The following is a 20,266-nucleotide window of genomic DNA, read 5'->3' as shown; positions in this document are numbered from 1 at the left end:
GGTCCCGCTGCTGTCCCCACCCACAAGATTTCAAGGAGGGACTTGAGCCTTTCACCATTTAACCAGTGAGTAGCCGGGTCCCAGTGACACAGAGGGCTTTTCAAAAGCTGGAATCAAATCAAGCAGGAGCGCAGCGAGCTGGGGATCCACTCACGTTTCCATCCTAGTCATGTAAAGAGCAGCATTACAGCCTTTCTGCTTTATAATGGATGCGTGCGCTTTTGATTTTTCGAAGAATTTTTCACTACCCAATCAGCTGGATCAGTTTTCTGATAAATGTGACAGGAAATAACTGCTGCAGACTTTGTCGGTGTGGATGGACAGGTCAGGAGTGCATATGCGACACTGTGGGAACGCTTGGATTTATTTACCGCATCCTTCTGGGATTTACTGCCGAAAGAACTCTGCTCCTTGACCGGTTAAAATAAGGGAGAGAATGTATGGAATAAACCAACACTGTATTTACATGTAAGAGGGCCACACACTCTGATTGTATGATAGCCACAAAAAAATCTGTTCTTTGTTGCTCATTCATTTTTTGTTACTCCTGCAGATCGTTTCATTTTTTCGTGCTGTGGTGTCAGGCTCAGGTAAGCCACTAAAACTTAAACCTGTTAACAATAAGGAATAGTTGAAAGAAGGAACAATTAAAAGGCTACAATCCAAACGACATTTGAATATGAGTGCTGATGTTAGTGTGCAAAGGAATATTAATTTGTGAAAAAATCTGACGTATTTTGGTGCTTCTAAAATTGGCTATCGTTTCTTTATCCCAGATTAGAAAGACAACATTATGTATTTTATTTTTCCCTTTGCATAAAAAAGGGGGAGAATCACCCGTCTCCTAATTTTAACCAGTATGTGAGGACGCAGGGCGCAGTGACGGACCAGCTCAGCCGAAGACAGGTCAGAGTTTACCAGCTCTACAGTCGCACTAGCGGGAAACACGTCCAGATTCACGGCAAAAGGGTCACCGCCACCGCCGAGGATGGAAATCTGTACGGTAAGAGCTAACAAATTACTTTAAGAATAACCAAGGATTACGATCACTAAGGCCTACCGTTAGATATTTAATGAAAAAACATGAAGTCATCAATTTTCTTTCCAGCAGCCCATCCCTCAAAAAAAATAATACAAAAACATTTACCTGAAAAAGATTTTCACCTGATTTTTTTATGTTCTTCTTCTTCTTAATGTATAGGTACCTTTTTGTGCAAACACGCAAAATATGAAGTACAGTTAACATTTGGCAATTAACATCAAAACCAAACCAGGGATTTTAAACGTGTCGGGATAAATATATAATGATCACAAACTGGTTTAATACATTTAGTTATAATTTAATACATTTATATTGACAGACTCTCACCACCGGATTGTATTTTTATTTTGAGTAGAGCTGCCACAATATGAACTTTTCTCTACATTAATATTAAGGCTGAATATTCATGTAAAATATTACTGATATTATTATTAATTTTCCTTAGGAAATAATAATAATAATAATAATAATAATAATAATAATAATAAATATAGTACATTTTGTGACTATGTAACTATACCTGTACAGAAACCTTGAAAGGAGCAATTGCACACTTATTTACCATATCTCAAATGTGTATTATATTCACAATATATTTGATATTTAAAAATCATGGATATCATCAGTAGGCTACCAGTATTTATTAATTTTTCCAAAATCCAATTGAAGAAGTTAAAAATTCTGAAATTTGTTCATTCCAGAGTTTCTATATATTTTAATAGTTGCATTATCAAAAGGCGCAAAATGATGCTAGCCACATACTAAAAAGGGACATTTTCCACAAAGTAGCTGAATATGTTAATAAAGTGTCATACATTTTTTCTGTTAAAAGCTTTAAAATTTTGATCTTCCAAATAGGAGAAAATTCTATATTCAGTAGAAATTCAGTTGAAATCCACTGAGACATCAACTGAACCGAAACCAATAAGTCACAAATGACTTGGTGGAGGTTAAGAGGTTAAGGGTTTTGCATAGTTTGGCAGAATGCAGTACACTAGTCTGCAATCAGTGACAATGCCTTGTTAAAGAGACTCTTCCGAGGAATTAGTGACAATCTGGAGTTTTGTGGTTCCCCACAGCGCAGCTATTTAGCCCCTGCTGGGCACTGATGTCCTCAGGCAAAGCCAGCAGTTTCACATCCAGCCTGCCCGTCCCTCCCACTTTGAGGTGTTTTCAGTCCTGTATGTTAATTCAGCCTCCCTGCTGTATCCATGAAACCATCGTCTGATGAATTTAGTGGCTGATTAGGACAAGCCCTTTGTTTCTGTAGTCCCAATACACAAGACTGTTGTAATGGCCATGATTAACTGCAGAATAATAAGTGAGAATGTATATTCAGCTTGTAAGATCTGGGTCTTTAATGACCAGACATAACATTTGTTTAATCAGTTGGTGTTTTGACTTTCAGCAGGTTGTTATCACTAAGGAGTTTCAGCTCAACAGTGTCCACAGAGCAAAGAAGTGCAGATTCTTATACTAACAGCTTGCACATTAACTCATTATTCCTGTAGGTTTTATATCTGTAGTGAATAGCAGACACTAAATGCTGGTCATACATGGTACAGCAGAAATTGGGCTTTATATTTCAGTGTCACTGTCTGCTTTCAATAATACCTGATTCCCATAAAGACATTTTGTACATGCCTTATTACACACACAAGACAAAAGTGAGTCTGTGGCTGTGTCCTAGGCTCCTTTTGTTTTCAGCCCCCTGACAGTCTTGTGTCTTTCCCGCAGCTCGCCTGTTTGTTGAGACAGACACCTTTGGCAGTCGAGTTAGGATAAGAGGTGCAGAAAGTGGGCGCTACCTCTGTATGAACCGGAAGGGGAAGCTTGTTGGAAAGGTATGTGTTGAGGAGTGTGTGTTAACACAGTAGCAGAAACTACACCTATGCTGCCTTTAGTGAGCAAAGAAGGGGACAAATGTGGTGAAGCAAAAAGAAATAAAGAAACAAAAAAGCAGTCAAACTGTGTTATAGTAGACTGATACTTTGTCAGTGAACTTTATCATCTAACCTGAACATCTACCAGTTCAACCCATCTAGGGTTAGGGTTGGGTTTTGTTTTAGCTACACTCTAAACAGGAAGGTTTTCAGAAACTACAATATTTTATATTTTAAATGAAGCACACTTTGCCAATGCAGTATTTTTTTTCCAAAACTTTTATTTGGGGCAGATATTAACTGAACGCAAACCCCACTCCTAACCGTAACTGTAACCCTAGGTTCCCAATGATCTGGTGGATGCTGGTGGATACTGAGAGGTTAAGGCAAAATGAACACCTTGAACATCTTGAAAATGAACACATCAGGTAGAACACATCAGTGCTATCATTGTTCTGTCTGTAGCATGTAAAGTTAGCGTAACCATCTTCCCATGAGATGGACAAAAAATCTTACATATCTGGAAAAACACTTATGAGAAAACTTTTCCTCAGAGGAAATACAGACTTTACTTTAACAGACTGCATATCCAATAAAACACACACTGTAGCTCAGATGCTAAAGCTCCAGTCCATTGTTACAGAATTCTCATACCTTGTCAGTCACTTCAGGACATGATGTAGTACTGGAAAAAAGGGATCCTCTCAGGACTGAGTGATATCACTCAGTCCTATTGGCCATGGTTGACAATGACTGGGGGAAGTACCCTCCCATCATGCACACCCTGTGTGTTTGGTCATAAGTCAACTCTCCACTTCCTTCACGGAAATGGAAAAGATGGATTCACATATCTGGCTGACATGACAAGTCATAAATCTCGTTCTCATCACGATTCAGAGGTGTTGAAATTGTGGCTGCTGTGATATCTGTACAGAGATAAGAAGTTCAGTGAGACAGTCTGTAGTAAAGATGAAAAGAACAGTTCTTTTCAATAATTCTGTGTACAAAGTTGCAACAAACTTGAATGTAACCATCACACATTTTCTGTTACATTTTTCTAGTATTGTAGATTGTACCTGTTATCAACATATCAGAAGATGACAACAAATGATTAAATCACATTAGTTTCCTTTGATCATTGGGGAAAGGGGTGATTACATTTTTAATTTGATACCTATCAACTGTTTTAACATAATCTAAAATCAGAAGCTTAGCGCAGCATAGAGACAGCTAGCACATCTCTGTGCGAAGGTAACAATATTTGCCAGCATTTAACCACGTGAGACTTAAGTCGTTATCATTGACGATCACAACTTTAACCCTAACTCTAATCTTAGGCAATGACAATATGAATGTTTTGGTTTTCCATTTTTCTTCCAAATCTTGGCAATAAGGTAACAAATAGAACAATAATTCCAACTGAAATACATGAATACAAGTCATAAAGGCTACCAGTTCCAACCCTAACCCTGACCTTAGGCAATCCGAATAAGTTTTGTTTTTGCAATTAGTGAAGAAAGGAAATAATAATTCTACCTGACACACATCAGAAGCTATTTGCATAAGTGAGTCAGCAGAAGCTCACTGTTGAGTAAACTGAAGCAAGAAGGGTTATTTTATTGCTTGTTCTCTCAGCATCTCATTTATATCAGAATTTGTTTTTCTCTTCCAAATGTTAGTCTTATTTTAAGCTGTTTGAACTGACATTTTTTTGACACTGTATAAAGCCATTTATTCCATGAGTTCCAGCAATAATTTTATATATAGATGAATCAGAACAGTTTTTGTCCAGGTGTAACACAAGAAACCTTTCTGTCTTCTCACACAGCCAAATGGCCGGAGCAAAGATTGTATCTTCACTGAGATTGTACTGGAGAACAATTACACAGCCTTCCAGAATGCCAAGTATGAGGGCTGGTATGTGGCTTTCACCCGGAAAGGGAGGCCCATCAAAGCCTCTAGAACGAGGGAGAATCAGAGAGAGGTCCATTTCATCAAGAGGCTGCACACAGGATTACCTCCCTTCCCCAACACGGACCAAAGTAAACCATTTGAGTTCATCAGATTTCCGTCCACACGTAGAGCGAAGCGGAACAGGAAAATCACCTAGCTCTTCCTAGGCACAGCAAAAGTGATGGACTGATGACAGTTGTGACATGGGAAGAAACAGATGCAACTTTATTTTTGTATATTTTTTGACAAGTGAAAAATGCCTTAGATGCCATAATATTGCTGTAAAATGATCATGTGTAAATACTGAAAGAGAGTAAAGCAAGTGGATTGTATTAAATTGTCTATTGCGTCTGTGCGAGTGTTGAGGGATGAAATGACACAATGCATAGGGTGGCTAGCAAGAAATCCGAGGAAGCCTATGAAACAGCCCACGACACCATTAGATACTACACTTTCACATTTCAAATCAATCATAAAACACATTCAGTTGTGCTTTAAAGGATGTTTTTCTTTATATTCCAGTGGGTCGACACAATACTACCATTCATACCACAAGGAAACATTTTTAAAGCAGCAGGGAACAAACAAAGAGCTCCAATAAGGCCATATTGGAGACAGCTGGACAGTTAGATTTAAAACAAGTTAGAATTTTTGGCCCAAACATGCTGGCTGGATTCAGTTAAATGACTAATTGGATGAAGTGAGGCGATTGCAACTAAACGGTGACCAGCTACAGTTATCAGAAGGATGAGTTATAAAAAACCCAAAAAACAACCCTACATTTGTTATGAAGGGGTAATCTATCCAGAGAGATCAAAAGGGGGGTTGCCACTTCAATTAAAAAAGAAAGAATGGAGAAATATATTTTAATTTGATGTAAAATCTAATTTTTCCTAATAAAATGACGTTAAATGTTTAGCTGTATTACACAATCACTGTCTAGATATTTGCTCTGACGTTGTAATCGGATCAATGACATACCACATTTTCTCCTAGCCTAGTGGCAAAGATATTTCATGTATCAACATGCATGAACTAAAGGGAATGTTTTGGATTTTAGGATACTACTCAACCTCATGGGAATGCTAAGGGTGAAATCTGTACATTATCAGTGTCAGCAAGATTTGTTCTGTGTACGCCGTGAACATCCATCCATTCTCTTCCACTTATCCTTATCAGGGTCCCGGGGGGCCTGGAGCCTATCCCAGCTACTATAGGGCAAGAGACGGGGTACACCCTGGACAGGTCGCCAGCCTGACGCACAGGCAAACAGACACACCATGAACATCTCATTATAAAAATAAATTATTTGAGATAACTCAGTCTGCATTTAACAGTTTACCAATCTATGCTTGCAAGTGGTCCACTTATACTTTCACAGAAAGGATAGAGTGTTGTTAGTGTCTGCAAATACATTTACATACAAACACCAGTGCTCATATCACATTAAACTGTGTTGCTGTCGGTCAGGACTAATGCTGTTTGGAGTTGAGCCAGACAATGTAGCTCTTTTAATGAACTTGGCAAACAAGGAAGGTTTGAGTCTTACTCAGTATTAACACTGATGGAGGGAAATGTGGTTGCATTTATGTGAATATAATGAGATCTATTTTTAAAACAATGGTAGGAAAACACTTGAAAAAAAGATGGTGGAAGCACACGAGTATTTAATAATCCCATTTAAATCAGATGTGTGGCTTCAGAATGTTTTTCACAGTAAATTTATAGAAATAATTTTATAATATTAAAAAGAAATCATTAAATATTGATAAACCAGATGTGAATATGTATGTATAGTATCGTCACCTCATTAAAAAACGAATATATTGATATAATATATGAGATGTACTACATATATAATAACCACAAAGCAATAACAATTATTTGTAATAATTAGTGCTCCCAAAAGTACAGCAGCAGTCATTTCAGTCGCATATGTAGGGATCATAGCCCTCTCATTGATTATGAATTTCACATTTGTCTTTTTTAAAAATCAGGAATAACAATGGAAGCTCAGCAGAATTGAATGTATTTTACTACTTTAATTTTATCTTTTAAATTATTCTCTGCTCTTTTTCTGGTAAGGTCGAAGGTCAGAGTTGACTAAAGGACAGTGTCCCCTGACCATGGCTGTGTCCCAATCCAGCGACCGCACGCTTCGGAGTACGTGCAGTTCGCGTACTAGGTACGGCGCGTACTAGGAAGTACGAGAAGTGCGGAAGTGAGAGGCTTGTGAAATGGGACGGTCTAGCCTTCGTCGCGCTGCTCAGGTTGCCTAGCAACCATGATACTAACCGCACGAAACGTTTCATACAGCATTGTTTGACATAAATGAAGGAGAAAAAATGGTTTTTTGTAAATTCGTTTTTTTTTTCCAATAAGATCACTTTGATCAGTTGAGTATCTGAGGCTGAGACCACGGGACTGTAAAAACATGATTGTTCGGCTTCATTTCTGTACTGAGCAGTCATTTTAAGATTAGTTAGTAAATAACAATTAGCTAATGCTGTTCATGAGACGAAAGTCATCTCACTTTGGTAATGTAAATATAATATGGCCAATATCATAGTTATTGTCAGATTATTATGATATATTACAGCAGTGAACTTGAACTCTGTCTCTAATACTGAGCTTCAGTAAAGATTCAAGTTGCATTTATTTAAATTTCCAATCACCTTAAATCTTCACTCAAAGACAAGTATCTTTGACAGTGTATATGTAGATGCATTATATATAAGAGGCAAATATTGTTCTTTCAGTATGTTGGCATTACTAAATTTGGCTCAATGTTTACATATATGTGTAAAAAGAAAATGTATGAGCTGTGATAACTGTTTCTGATAGAACGAAGAGTAGACTGATATATTAAATATTCCTTTATTGGGTGAGAAAATCAGACCATGTCATAACTGCTTTAAGTCACACAGAATAGATATCAGAGCCTTAAACAGGCTGACTTCTGCTAAATGGGTCAAACTGGGCAGAAAGTATACAAACACATAACATCCTTATAGAATATGATGTAACACTATAGATCAACTTACCTCAGAATATATAAAGCATATAAACAATTACAGCAATATGATGCAACAAACACAGCAGTACTACTAATCCAAAATACTCAAAGCTTCATACACCTGAAAAAAACATGGACATTTATTTTTAGGTCCATTCTGCTGCTGATACATACTTTAGGTTTCTGAATATTAAACTTGTTGCTGCCTTTCATAGTGTTTAACTTGAAGGCCCTGAGTACTTTCTCCCACACTGAAAACACTGGAATGATAAAATTATTTGAACATTACCTAATAAGACTGATTCAGAACAGACAATTAGTTATTTTAAACTTTCCTAGCAGTCCTTCACAAACAGGGAACAGTCTGTCTATTCTCTCCATCTGTCAGCTGCTGCTAGCTCTTCCTCCTCCTCTTCCTCACACACTGCTGAGTTTGTCCTGGTGGATCATCAGGTGTACAAAGCCTCACAGATGATGTGCAGCTTGGGTCCCTCAGTCTGTCCTCACTCTGGACACTTGCAGTTGTCACACATGGAAATCAAATGTGTGATAAGCTGCAGGATTCAGACACAAGTGTAACTTATAAATACATGTTCATACTTTTATTACACAATCAGAGAGAAAGAAACAGAGAGAGAGTGCAGGACAGACAGACAGACAGGTGACAGTCTCAGGTGTATACACTGCTACAAAACAGCACAAGAGAAGGAGGATTTAGTGTTTGTGTTATTACGAGTGCTAAACAAGAAGAGTTCCCAGATGGTACAGTGGACACATGTGTGACTCCTGTGATTAAAGCATCTTTCTTTCAGCTTAACGAGTGAACCGTCAGCTCGTTCAAACGCACGTTAAAGTCCGTTTGGCTCGACACCACCGAACAGAGGCAGCAATATAACATAGCTAACATTAACAGTGCAGTGAATCCTGCTTGTGCCGTGATATTCAGGACTGCAAACCGAGCAGCATCACTGACTTTCAGCTTGTTGTGTTTGTGGATATATGACTGACTTTAATTATCTACAAAATCATCACATTCTCTGTAAGATTAAGGTCAGCTATTGAACGGCGTATATTTTAAAGTAAAGGCTTTAAAACCAAATTAGTGCAAACATCACTGATGCCACATAACTTTGCCGACATGTGGCCAACTGTAATGTTTTAATGTTCTTCATTATTAAACATTCGCACATAAATAAGTGACACAATATTCAGTTCTTACTTTTGAAAGTTTATTCTTCGGCCGCTCCGCTTCAGCCGTCTGCCGTATTTTTCGGCAAAATTATCCACACCCACCGCCGCTCTATGAATTGTGGGACATATGGGACCACGGTGGGCGTTTATCAATATGCGTACTTGTGCGTACTTGCGTTCTCGTGCACTCGTGATACGTCATCAGTCGGAGACCAAGTACTGTTCCAATTCGAAGTACGCATCAAGCCGAGAACGCGAAAAAGTCCCGGATGTGTTCTCGATCCGCCCGTTTCATCGAGCATGCATCGGTGTGGACTTGGGACAGCTATATATCCCAGAATGCATTTCGTCCAAAACTCAACAGCGGACTCCCGGCACATCGTTTTCAACCCCCCCCCCGCTCGCGGACGTCTCACTACTCAGGTTAAAGAAACTCCAGCAGCTGTCTATAGTATTGAGTGTCCACTAGAATAGAAATAAAAGCGTTCTAACATCTCACCTGCTTGTTTTTATTAAGGTATGTACACGTATGTACATGTACACTATTTTTATTAATAGAGGTTTCACTACTGAGGTTAAAAATGATATATAAGTCACTTAGATCACTTCTAAATGTTAATGTTTGGTTTATTTCAGTGTTTTATTTGTTCCTGAGTAAACCGGTTTGGCTGTGATTAAAGTTAAGCTTCATAACATGTTACTCACAGTTAAATTAAGAGGGGACGGCAGTAAAAACTCCGGACCTGTGACATCATCACGTACGCTGGTGTTCCAATTGTACATATCGCGAGTCCGTGCTCGCGTTCTCGGCGGGTACGTACTCCCGTGCGTTCTCGGCGAGTACGTACTCACCGAGAACGCGAGTACGTACTCGCGTACTTGGGCATTGATAAACGGCCGAAGTGTACACCGGGCCACACTTCAAATTTGGGGCAATCGACGGCGCATTTGGAGTACACTTCGGATTGGGACAGCCGTCGTCGCGTCGCTGTGACGTAATAGGTCTCAAAATGCGTACTCCGAAGCGTGCGGTCGCTGGATTGGGACACAGCCTGAGCAACACTCAACTCCTGATGACCTTGTGCAATTTGCCTACCTCACCGGTCCTGTCCGTGTTTCAGGGATAATATATGGTCTTTGGCCCCCTCTAGTGGTAGTTGCGGTCAATTGAACTCGGATCAGGTGGAAAGTCAGCTGACTTTTGCACAAGCAGGAAGGGGAAGTCGCAGACTAGTCATGTCAAACAGTTAATATATTTTTGTGCGTTTCTTTTATTTAATAGACGAAGGCTTCAAACTTTTAAAAAATGTTCGTTGGGGATGATGAGGACGGAGACTTCTTGTCTCCCACAGGAGGGTGAGTTGGTTTTGTACTCCAAGCTAATGCTCTTTAGGCTATAAGCTAACTAGCTCACCAGGATTTAGCCCATGTTCTAGCCGTTGACCCAGCTTTCATTTTAATCTTTGTATTAATCGTGATTAAATGGAGTCCACCACCATTAAAAAAGTCTAAAGAGCAGGCGGATCATTTTAAGCCCATTTCTAACATGTAGTACATATTTCAGTTATGGCTTTAATTTCCTTTGTTACGTGTTTTACCGGAATATCAAGAGAATCATGGTGAAGTGATGTGAAGTTTTGTCAAAGCAACATATCTGTGCCGAATTTCAAAGTGACCTCATATACACAATGAAGAAAATAAAACGGCATTTAAGTGAAGTTCAGGACTATTAATACAGTGTAAAGTTAACAGGTATGAGCGGGTTTGAATCGTTTTGTCATGCAAAGTGTGACCTCTTATAGGTTTGAGGCACTATTATTGCTTATATCAAACACTCCGGTGTTGGTACTGCTCGCTCACATGATTCTGTGACTCATTTTCCAAGTAGCATTCATGAATGTAGCTTCTCAGACTGTTCAAGCCTTCATCAAATGTAATTTTTCTTTCGTGTTTGTCTGTCGCCCGCAATAAAAGAAGCAGATGATTTTATCAGGCAAAAAGCTGCAAAACTTTTTTTTTTAAACACACACATCTTGAACATGGGCTAGCGCGATGACGTTTACCCCTTTTCACAGTAAACGTCATCGCGTTCAGTAGGACGCTATTGCAAATTAAAGCGTTTCATTGTTTCCATTTACTGAAAGAAAAAAAACGTTATTAACTTATTTTATGGACAGGTCACTATGCGTGAAAATTAGTTGGTGCATGATGTTTTTTTCATGTGTGTCAGGTATTTGGAGTGAACTGGCCACAGACTTTCCTGTTTAAAAATGTGTGTGATTGAGGAGAGATGCTTTGCACACAGGGTGAATGAGCACAACAAGATCTGACATCGGGATATTTTCTTTTCAGAAAAAAATGAAAGCCAAGTAAATTGGGAGATACTGGACTACGTTATTTGAGCTTCAAAGTGTTTTTGAAAAACATTTAACCCATCTTGCCCTCAATGTAAGCAGTACAGGATTCCTCAAGCCAACTTACTGAACCACATTCTGACTATTAACATCTAACTGGTAAATGAAAATGAATGTATTTACTATGGAAGCGTACATGTGCATATAAAGAGGTTACTTCTAGAAACTAAAGCCACAAAAGTGGCATGATATGGGACTTCTAAAACTGTGACACACAGTTTAAAAAAAATAATAAAATGAATACAATGAGAACATTTCAGGTGATATAGACACTTTGATGGCCATACTACATTTAACTGTGGTATACAGTTATGTGAAAAAGAGTTCACATGACTCTATAGAGTTTACTGCTTCCATAGGAATTAGGAAGGTAAAGGTAAACGGTCATTGATAAGAATGGGGAAGTATGTCCGTAGAAGCAAGTTTTGGACGTTTACCGATCAGATGTATTCAGGTATGTGTTTTAAAACACTACCAATGAAAAATAAAAATCAATGGGGGAATACATGATGTAATCCCAGTTGTTAATGCAAACTGTGTGTCACGTTGTCATGGGAATGTGTGTGTATTCATTTAACGATTCACAAAATGTGTAAACATATTTATACTTGATTTTGACTTAGCTTCTTAGTCTGTTTTACACTACTGGAAATGCAGTTAGAGCATAGGACGCGTGCCACAAATAGCCATTCAATCAGTAAGAGCAGTTTCACATTGATATGCCAAAAACCAAAATCAATTTCGCTTCACCTTTACTATGCTATGGGACGTTATCATTTTATGTTAACTGTATCCACTAAGCTTCAGAACTCTAATGTGCAGCACTATAAAGAGCACTCGCAGCAATAAAACAGTTAACCTGTTTTAAATTGTGTATTTTACCACTGCATACTAAATCACTAGATTAATACTTCATAAAATTGTTAATCTAATTTTTTTTCTTTCTTGTAACAGTGATGTATTTTATTGTTACATTTTTATGTTCTCTCTAAATTTCTAAAAACCATGAACTCATTATCTGATAATCATGTCTCTAACTGGACCAGGTGACACTCATAGAGCATCTGGGAGATGTATTGTGGAGTAAAAGGCCATCTAACGAGGGCTAAAGGTTGGCTGAGACAGCCATGTAACAGGACAATGATGCCAAGCACACTATCAGACCTATGAATAAATTTAGTCATTTATTCATTCATTTATTTATTTTATTTTTTTTTTACATTTTTCAGCCAAAGCCTAGGCCTTAGAATGCGGTAGCTTAAAGGAGCTGTGTGTAAATTCAAACCTTTGCATAGCAATTAAAACAATTAAATTGACACTATTTTCAAAATGCAGCGTTTTGCAGCTTTCTTAGTGTCATTGGAAAAGTAGTTCCAGAAGCTTGAATTATTTCTTCTTCTTTAAAGAAAAAAAGGATCTGTGTGTTGAAAGACCCAAACTTCGTGCACTTTTGTCATGGGACAGACTCACTGAGTATTAGGAAAGCTTACAGCTGACTTTTTAATCTTTCCCATGCCTCCTCCCTCTGCACGAGTTCTGTGTGACTGTAGTGCAGTGTGTGTGAGTGGTTGGGATCAGTGGCAAGCGTAGAGCCTGTTGTTGAGGAGGGACAAGTGTTATGGAATCTAATTCCTCTCACATGCTGCTTGTTAGAGTAGACTGGAGTTGAAGGCTTCTGCTACAGCCCATCTCTTCCCTCCAGAGACCCGTGTAGCACTAAAGCCAGAGCACTGCGCTTTTCTTCTTTTTCTGCTATGCTGTTGAATTTGTCACACAAGTGTGATAGCACTGGGGGTCGAGTGGTCAGCATAGCTAGCGAGACGAGCATTGGAACAAGCATTAAAAGGATTCTGACTCACACATGCAAACTGGCTGCCCCTCCTCAGCCCAGTTCCTTACCGTCGGAGATGAATGCGTTAAGGCTTTCAACATGTCTGTTCTGGGAGATGCCAGTGATTACCAGTGGAAGGAGTTCCAGGGGTCAGTATCAGGCTGCCACCATTAGTCAGTGACTAAAAATTACTTGGCAAGTAGTTGGATAACGAACTAATCATTTCAGCCATTTGCTTATAAAATATGTGATTAGAGAAAGAATCTTGATGTCATGTGAAATATGTGACAGACAGTCACACATAATTTACCTACCCATATGGAAAAGAAATAGAAAAAACTTATAAAAGACTTGCATCAGATTTGGCCTACTTCATATAGTGAATCATATAAGGCTTATATGATTTACTCATGAAAGTGGCCACTTTCATATATTGTTTTAGTAAGTATCCAAAACATACAAGTTTCTAGTATATAATTTTTAAGTTAAAGTATATAATTTTTCAAGGGATCTTATATCTGTTTTTACTCTTGTATGCTTTTCATACAAGTTTCACACAAGACAGATACAAACTTCAGAAGATTTATATATATCTTTTCCATATGGTTTATTATGACCGTGGACAAAATAGTATATTTGAATAAATAAAAAAAAATCATCAGCTGGTAGTGGTTAAAATGGTTAAAATAATGACATCTCGATGCCAGCTCAATGATGTGTGGTTTTGTGAGATTTTCTTGTTTACACATGTGTGATGATGCAGTGCAAAGATGCTAGAATAAAGGCATACATAGAGATGAATAACTGGTTGCTATATATGCAGTTTATACATTGGAACTTGACTATAAAATAAAATGTTGGCCCTGTTACCGCCGTCTGGCGGGCACTGCCTGTGGTCAACAGTATTCTGATGATCACAGGGCTCACTGTTGCCTTCTGCTTCCACATCTTCTCTAGCTCTTGGTATTCCTCAAGCTTTTGTGTTCTTTGCTATCACTTGCTATGGCTATATCTGTTACTACAGGCTTCTTCCTCTTCTTGCCCACCACTACTACATGTGGTTGGTTAGCTGCCACCAATTTGTCCATCAGTATCTGGAAGTCTTGGCCTGGTCATTCTCAACCACAAACACCATTTCAGCCTGCACCTGCGCTCGTGCCTAGTGTTGTAGACCCAGCCTCTGTCAGCCTTGTGCATATTCCTGTGCTGCCATGATTAGTGCCTCTGTGCTGTATTTTTGTCCAGCTTTGTCCAGCCATTTGTAGGATCAGTTGTGTCATCTTTCCGATATATTGGCGGATCTTTGTTTCATCCTGAACAGTGGTTCTGGCACTCACTAGTCCTAAACTTCTTTCCTTCCACTTAGCGTAAAGTGTCAGAGTGCTGGATTTTTGTGGTGAAACCTTCCATGCATGCTAGGGAACTTTCTTGCCCTGATGTCAGTGGCACCAGTCTCCTCCTTTGACTGTCTTATTATCCCAGTAAGGTATCTGATGACTGACAGGGCATATGTGGCAACTCCCTGAATCTTCTTTTTCTTGTTCAGCTGACTCCTTACTCTCTGCAGGTACCTTAATCTCTACACAAATGCTATGGCAAGGGGGAGTGAGGAAGTTGGGTCATAAAATATAAAGACGGCAGGAATAAATGACAGATATGAGACATGTATACAAAACAAGAGAAAGGCACACATTAGAGCAGTGGTCCCTGAAACCTGCAGTCAGCTGAGACTGAAGAAGTCACTTGGATGAGTGACGAAAGGTTTCTCCCACAAAACGCTACGTCCAGATGAACAGAATCAACCTTTGGAGATCCTCCTCTCTGCTTCTTGATGCTCTCTGGTCGCTATGGTAACGCGTAAAAAGTTCTTTCAAAATAAGACATACAAATACAACACGGAAAAAGACCCAGGGAAACCGATTTAACTATAAAAACCCTGAAAACCATACATTTCACACCCGAGCCTCAACTCTCGCGGCCCGGCACCAAACGACTCACGGACCGGTACCGGTCCGCGGCCCGGGTGTTGGGGACCGCTGCATTTGAGGACAAAAACACAAAAAAGGTGTACAGTAGTTGGGAGCGCTGTGCTGCTGCATATGTCTGTATGCCATCTTGCCATCATCCCCACACTTCAAGATTGGGTACCAAGCCTGAATAACAACTGGTATGTTGAATGTGAGAGCAGCTGGCCTGAAAAAGAGGATTATGCCTAAGCTGGAAATCTGGATCATCCATGGCCAGTTACAAAGAATGAAGTACCCTCTGAAAGTCTATTAGAAGATGTTAATGCAACATTAAGGACAATGTCTACTGCGACCATCACTGAAACCAAGCAGCTGATCTATACGATAGCAAGAGTGATCCTTGAGATGACTTGGCTACAAGCTGAATAATACCCACAAAGAGTATTGCCCTCCACGGAGAAGAAGACTAGAGGCCAAGATCAAGGCAGCATGGAGGGAAGTTAGCCATCTGTCAGAACTGCAGGAAGGTGTGATGAAGAAACTGGTGCCTAAGAAGTACAACAAGCTGTCCATACTCGAGGCCTGGTGAATTGCCAAGCAAAGATTCACAACTAGCACCAGTAGGCCAGCATCAGTCTTTCAAAGGATATCAGGGTGACAGGTCTGTAGTCATTTAACCCAGTGACCAAGATGATTGTGGAGTGCTTGAAATGGGAGGGGACTTCACACAGTTTCAGGGATCTGTTGAAGATCAGTGTGAAGATGGGAACCAGCTGGTCAGAGCATACTTTGAGGCAGGAGGGTGACACACTGTCTGGACCTGGTTCCTTCCTGGTCTTTGTCTCTTGAAGAGTTGCCATCACACATAAGAGTAGGTGGGATGTCAGTAAAGAGGGGTGGGTGGTGGGGCAGCACCATGACACTGTGGCTACGTCCACACTAATGCGTTTTCATTTGAAAACGCATCGTTTTCTCTCCGTTTTGGCCTCCCGTTCACACTGAGACGACGTTTTTGCTCAAGGAAAACGCAGCGTTTTGAAAACGCTCTCGAAAATGCATACATTTAAAAACAGTGCTTTCACGTCGCGGTGTGGACAGGGAAACAGAGACTTTTTGAAAACAATTACATTTTAGTCATGTGATACAGTCACGTGACCGATTAAACTAAGATGGCAGAGGGCATTATACAGCAGTTGTTTTGTTTGCTCTCAATTTTGACAGTCCTATTAAAGATTAATATCAGTTTGTACATGCTGCAGATAGCTTTTCTTCAAATTCTTTAATTCTTACTCGCTTTTGCTTTCGCTTTCAGACGAAAACGCCGTTTTCAAATCTCTCCGGGCTAGTGTGGCTGTAGCCTGTGCCTGACAACTGTCTTTGTAGTCTACCTGTATAAGAAATATAAACCTAGGCTGTTTTTGGTTAGCTCAGTAGTCAATGTTACTAGCTTTAATTGGTATGTCTCTGGCTGTTGTCATCATCATCATCATCATCATCATCATCATCATCATCATCATCATAATAATAAAAAAACCAAGCAAGCATTGTTACTTCTTTTGTAGCTATTTTTAATTACTTAATGCAGTAAAATGCGATGACATAAGGAAACAGATTTTAGTCAAGTATGCGTGTCAGACGTATAAACGTATACAGTATTACCACCGTAGCAATAACCTTCTACCAATGTGTGGTAAACAATTGGGCTGTAGAGTAGGGGTGAAGAGTTAGGCTCACTGCTCAGCCCCTGTGGCACAGAGGCCCTTCCCCAGAACAATGTCACATCTACTGGTGCATTCTGCCATGCTGCCGTTTTGGTGTCACTTCAGCTGGTCAAGATTTTGTTTGAGGGGAGATCCCCCAGGGAACCATCTGTCATCTATTTGGGATCATGGTGTGATGTTTCAGACATGCATACAATATAATAATTTTTATATAATCATTTTCATTTCCATGAAATGATTTTGCATACTTTCATTCCCAACACATTACCCAGTCCATATCAGTATAGATGTCCAGCATGATTTTTTTAAAGCACCATATATCAATGCAAATACAACCACATGTACATAATTTTTTGTGTTTTTTAGGGCCAAGCTGGCTTCCCTGTTTGGATTAGACCAGGAAACCAGTCAGGGGAATGAGTCATTCCAGTACACAGCCCCCAAACAGCCTAGAAAGAGCTCCAACCAAGGTGACATTCTCAGAACTGCAGCATTGCTGAATTTACATCCAGTTGTCGTGCAGAGTCACCACTGATCATTTCTTTAATATTATTGCAGCTCCATCCAATCAGAAGCCAGCTCCACAACCTGGAGCTCCAGCAGTATTATTTGCAACAGCAGTCCAAGCCTTCAGATAGTGAGTTTGAAAACCATTTTAAGCACTCATCTAAATATGTTGGGTGCTATATTCTAAATGTCAGTTTTCATGTTTGTTTGTTTTTTACACCTGTTTGGAGCATTATCCCCCTTTTCTTTACAAAAATTAAACTCTTTACTCCCCCAAAGTTCTCTCTCTGTTCACTGAACAGCTGTTTTGTCTCATGTAGTATTAATGGACAGTACATGAAGCAGGGAAAGCTGGGAGCTGCTGTGCTGGGCAACCATACAACAAAAGAGGTTGGAGCTTTGTTATTTAGTCTCTTACTTTATGCTACTGGTTTGACTTTTGTTTGGTTTTTAATAATGAGCTCAGCTCTTCTTTTCTTCAGTACAAGCTGCTTCTGTATTTAAGCCAACAGAAACAAGTAACCTCTGCGAAGATTCATGTGGGCTTTGCTTTCACGGTGAGTATAGTCATGAAGGATACAAAAGTAGATGCACCATTTGAAATTCTGTTAGTTATATATTTCCGATAATCATTGCGATACCTGTTTAAACCCTGTTCTTTAGATTTTTTTTTTTTGAAAAGCTTGTAACAGCTGTAGAGAATAGCTGTTACCAAGAATGTTATTTTTTCCCCCACTGACTGTTTTCATGGCTACATGCTCTTCTTCCTCTGCAGGTACAGCAAAACAATTATTGCACTTTTTATGATGACCAGAGGCAGAACTGGTCCCTTATGTTTGAGTCAGAGAAATCAGCTTCAGACTTCTGCAAAGAGGTGAGCCTCAAATAATAAATACTGTGATTACAGTTGGGCCAACACAAAACAAACAGACTTTGTTTATTGACAGCACAAAGTCCAAAAGTATCAGGCGATCTTCAAAAAATGATCTGTGTAGTCTACATTATGTACAAGCATGATGAAGAAGTCTTCACAAATTTCTCATGTGTGGGACTAATAAAGGTTATCTTATCTTTTACCATCAGGTATGTTTAGCAAAAGTGAACAGTGCTGCGAGTATAGATGTGGTGGTACTCCAGGATCTCAGTCTTGGTGAGGGCCAGTCAGTGGAGAATGGAGACTCTGTGGAGGTGGTGTACACGGGCTGGCTTTTGGAGAACCACACTTTTGGACAGGTCAAACACTCACATCATTCATTTTAACAAGTATCAGTGTTTTTTGTTTTTTCTCTTGTGGATTTTCTGGTTATGATGACGAACAAGTCTTTGAATCTTATTTGTATTGCTACAGATGTTTGACTCCAACCAAAACAAAGACAAGTTGCTGCGACTGAAGATTGGAGCTGGGAAAGTGATCAGAGTGAGTGAAAGTATACTCCAGTGACTGTGAATAGTAGCTCAAAGGGCTGTCCACACAGGAAGTGACATGCAGTGATGTGGCAACTAGAGCAGGGCGATATGGCCAAAAATATATATCACGATATATATTTGAAAATTTGCGATAACGATATAACTGACGATATAATTTCTGCGAGACAAAATACAACTCCACAACTTTACTAGCGCAAAAAACCCCCATCCATTTATTTTCACTTAAACAAGCAGCTGTTTTTATGTGCATTAAAGCTATATAAACATTTAACAGTGCAAATGCAAATTCCTTGCTGAAAGTGTAACCAAAAGGCATTTCCAGTGGAAATGGGCTGACATATCCTGAGCAGTATTACCGTGAACGGTATAATATGGCCCAGCCCTAGTGGCAACCCAACACCATAAAAAGCGACTGGGTGAAATAAGTGCGGGCGATATGAATTTGGTGGTTTGAGTGAAACTAAATGAGGTGGTTGCTGATTGGCATGACAGGGTGCTAAATACATTGGAGGATTATCTAGGCAGCCTGAGCATTGAATGTGTGTTAGCAACCAACCTTCAGCGGCAAGATAATGCATGCTGAGCTAATTGCTTTCTGTGTGGATGCATTGAATCAAGTAAAACGTGAATGAATAATGTAGCTGTCATGGCTAAACGCTGTAATTCCAGCTACATTTTTATGGAGCTCTGTGCAACTTGATAAACTCACTGATGCACACAGGATTTAAGTGAACTGAAGTTTGTGTGTAGTTCATGTTAACACACTGTGTGACCAGACTGTCCTTCGCTACGATGTTGTAATATTATATGTACGGTATGTACATCAACTAGCATATATTTTAGGTATGATGATCAGAGTTCCTGTTACCATGACTAAGTAGCCTGTTGTGAAAGAACTAAGCTCGAAACATTATGCACTCCATATTGCAGAGAGCTGCCTAATCTTCCCATCTTGACTGTTCTTGGAAAAGGTTTAGTTATACATTCAGTATTTAAAATTCAGTTTTATTTGTATAGCGCCAAATGACAAAAACTGTCACCTTAAGTCTCTTTAAATTATAAGGTAAAGACCCTGCAATAATACAGACAAAACCTCAACAATCAAACGTCCTTTGAGCAAGCACTTGGCGACAGTGGAAAGGAGAAACTGCCTTAAAAGAGGAAGAAACTTCTGGTGCAATGATGCTTGGGGAGGGCGGCCATCTGCCATGACCAGTTGGGTTGATGGGAGGAAGACAGGATACAATACACACTGTGGAAGGGAGTCAGATATTAATAATGAATAATGATTATGATGGTGAGTGAAATGGAGC

The 20,266-nt window shown here is 39.5% G+C and overlaps 2 protein-coding genes across 6 annotated transcripts in view; both read left to right on the top strand.

The window, feature by feature from the left end:
* Window positions 1–378: 378 nt before the first annotated feature.
* fgf17 (fibroblast growth factor 17) lies at window positions 379–5,342 on the top strand. Its single transcript, XM_063489941.1, has 5 exons — window positions 379–468; window positions 554–590; window positions 826–1,003; window positions 2,780–2,886; window positions 4,754–5,342. Exons 1-5 carry the CDS (start codon window positions 437–439, stop codon window positions 5,033–5,035), a joined length of 636 nt encoding a protein of 211 aa, XP_063346011.1. The 5' UTR covers window positions 379–436; the 3' UTR covers window positions 5,036–5,342.
* Window positions 5,343–9,758: 4,416 nt separating this feature from the next.
* The window catches only part of fkbp15b (FKBP prolyl isomerase family member 15b), a 28,957-nt gene continuing 18,449 nt past the window's right edge, over window positions 9,759–20,266 (top strand). For 4 of the 5 annotated variants that reach the window (XM_063489473.1, XM_063489472.1, XM_063489475.1 and 1 more), the window contains exons 1-8: window positions 9,759–10,441; window positions 17,385–17,488; window positions 17,577–17,655; window positions 17,846–17,915; window positions 18,008–18,082; window positions 18,301–18,399; window positions 18,609–18,758; window positions 18,874–18,942. In XM_063489473.1, coding sequence (XP_063345543.1) covers window positions 10,392–10,441; window positions 17,385–17,488; window positions 17,577–17,655; window positions 17,846–17,915; window positions 18,008–18,082; window positions 18,301–18,399; window positions 18,609–18,758; window positions 18,874–18,942 — 696 coding nt within the window. In that variant the 5' untranslated portion in view covers window positions 9,759–10,391. The remainder of the gene's footprint in view (window positions 10,442–17,384; window positions 17,489–17,576; window positions 17,656–17,845; window positions 17,916–18,007; window positions 18,083–18,300; window positions 18,400–18,608; window positions 18,759–18,873; window positions 18,943–20,266) is intronic. The other variant, XM_063489474.1, reaches the window with a different exon arrangement.

This window comes from Pelmatolapia mariae, linkage group LG12 (assembly GCF_036321145.2).
Source record: "Pelmatolapia mariae isolate MD_Pm_ZW linkage group LG12, Pm_UMD_F_2, whole genome shotgun sequence".
NCBI lineage: Eukaryota > Metazoa > Chordata > Actinopteri > Cichliformes > Cichlidae > Pelmatolapia > Pelmatolapia mariae.
The sequence above is the reverse complement of the archived record's forward strand: the minus strand, read 5'-3'. Positions and strand labels throughout refer to the sequence as shown.